This window comes from Arachis ipaensis, chromosome B10, assembly GCF_000816755.2.
Source record: "Arachis ipaensis cultivar K30076 chromosome B10, Araip1.1, whole genome shotgun sequence".
Lineage (NCBI taxonomy): Eukaryota > Viridiplantae > Streptophyta > Magnoliopsida > Fabales > Fabaceae > Arachis > Arachis ipaensis.
This window is the reverse complement of record NC_029794.2, coordinates 123,557,013-123,558,734: the sequence shown is the minus strand read 5'-3', so window position 1 is coordinate 123,558,734 and position 1,722 is coordinate 123,557,013. Positions and strand designations below refer to the sequence as shown.

Below are 1,722 nucleotides of genomic sequence, written 5' to 3'. Positions count from 1 at the left end.
TCTATTCTGTGTACTGCACATGATCACAAACATCAAAAAGTCAAGAAAAACTATAGAAAAAGAACTAAAACAAAACCAATTGAAAATAAGCAAAAAGAAAGACTATATAAAATAAACTAAAAATAAAGTCAAATGTGAATAAACAAAAGAAAGAAAATAGTAATAGTCTACTCATGTTTGGGTTACCTCCCAACAAGCACTTTTTTACTGTCACTAGCTTGATGGACAGTTCCTCCAAGGAGGGAGATAGTCATAGAGGATTATATCCTCACTCCTCAATGGGGGCTTCCTTCCTGTGCTCTCATAGATCAGCTTAATATGCTCAAGAGACAAAATCCTGTTCACTGCCTGAGGTAGGACTGGGCTTGTAATGAATACTACCCTCATCCCTGGCGAAAAGCCTTCAGTAGGGATCTTTTTTTTTTCATCCCCTAGGCATCTTCCTCTTGGAACCTTCTTCTTTGGTTGAGAGTGCACACCCAACACCAAACTTACGTTTGGTGGTAGGGGGAATCGAATTGGTTCCATCCAAGGTAGGAGGCTTGAATGCTAAATTTTGTATGCAAGTGCCTCCCTTGTCAGGGGGTAATTGAGGTTTAAAAACCTTGAACAACCTCCAGTCCTCATGCAACCATAATGCCATTTTGCCTCTCTCCACACTTATTAGGGCTCTTCCAGTGACTATGAATGGTTTTTTGAGAATGATGGAGCCATCTGTTGCTTCTCCCTTGTCAAGTATCATAGAGTCTGTCGGGGGGAATAGCTCTCCAACCTTGTTTAGTGCTTTCTCTTCTAGCCCATATGTCTGCCATAGGGACTGGTCATCCATGTGCAGGGTAATCCTTGTTGCTTGTGCCTCTTGAATTCCCAACTTCTTCCTCACAGATAGAGGTATCAGATTTAAACTTAAGTCAAGATCACACAGGGCTTTGTCAACAGTGATCTTTCCAATAGTACATAGAATCTGAAAGCTCTCTGGGTTTGGCATCTTCCTTGGTAGCTTATTCTGAAATGGTGTGTTGTACTTCTCAATCAATACCTCTATTTCATCTCCCTTTAAAGCCTTCTTTTCAGAGGGTGAGCTCTTTAAAACTTCAGCAACAGGAGTATTGATTTGCAGTTTCTTAGGTGCTTCCAAGAACTGTGAGTGATTCTTATCCTCAATTTCCTCTTGGGGCTCTTGAGGGCGTGGTATTTCAGACTCCTGTGCCCCCAATAGGGCGTGTAGCAGTGGCATTTCTTCTTGAGCCTTTTCTTCCTTTAATTCCTCAGGAATGCACACCTCCATAGATTCGGCCTCCTTGGTGCAGACCATTGTTCCATCCTCTTTCAAGGTCTCCTTCACAGAGAGCATCAGGCATCCCACTAAGGCCCTATAGGGGTGTACCTCCTCAAAAATATTGTACAAGAACTGAATGAATTGCTAACTCTCAATCTCCTCTTGTGACTTCGAAGGTGCACTTTAACGCTTTCAGCCTCTTCTGTTGCTTCTGTTTGCTCTGATCCTGGGCATTCAACTTGAGCTCTCCCCCTCCTGGGAGTTCAACTTCAGGATTTGTGTTCTGGGCAAGGATCGTATCTACATCCTCCACGTCTTGAGCTTCTTTCCAAGTTGGAGTATCCTCAGATGAGTATAAGTATTGGTCATTAATAAACATCTCAATGAGCTCATCTGTCTCTTTGAATGTTATTTTCCAAGGGTGCATAGAATCACCTGTAGAG

The 1,722-nt window shown here is 42.4% G+C and overlaps 1 protein-coding gene across 1 annotated transcript; it reads right to left on the bottom strand.

Annotated features, from left to right (window-relative positions):
- On the bottom strand, positions 425-1,315 carry LOC107621484. Its single transcript, XM_016323499.1, has one exon. The coding sequence runs from the start codon at positions 1,313-1,315 to the stop codon at positions 425-427; it is 891 nt and encodes a 296-aa protein (XP_016178985.1).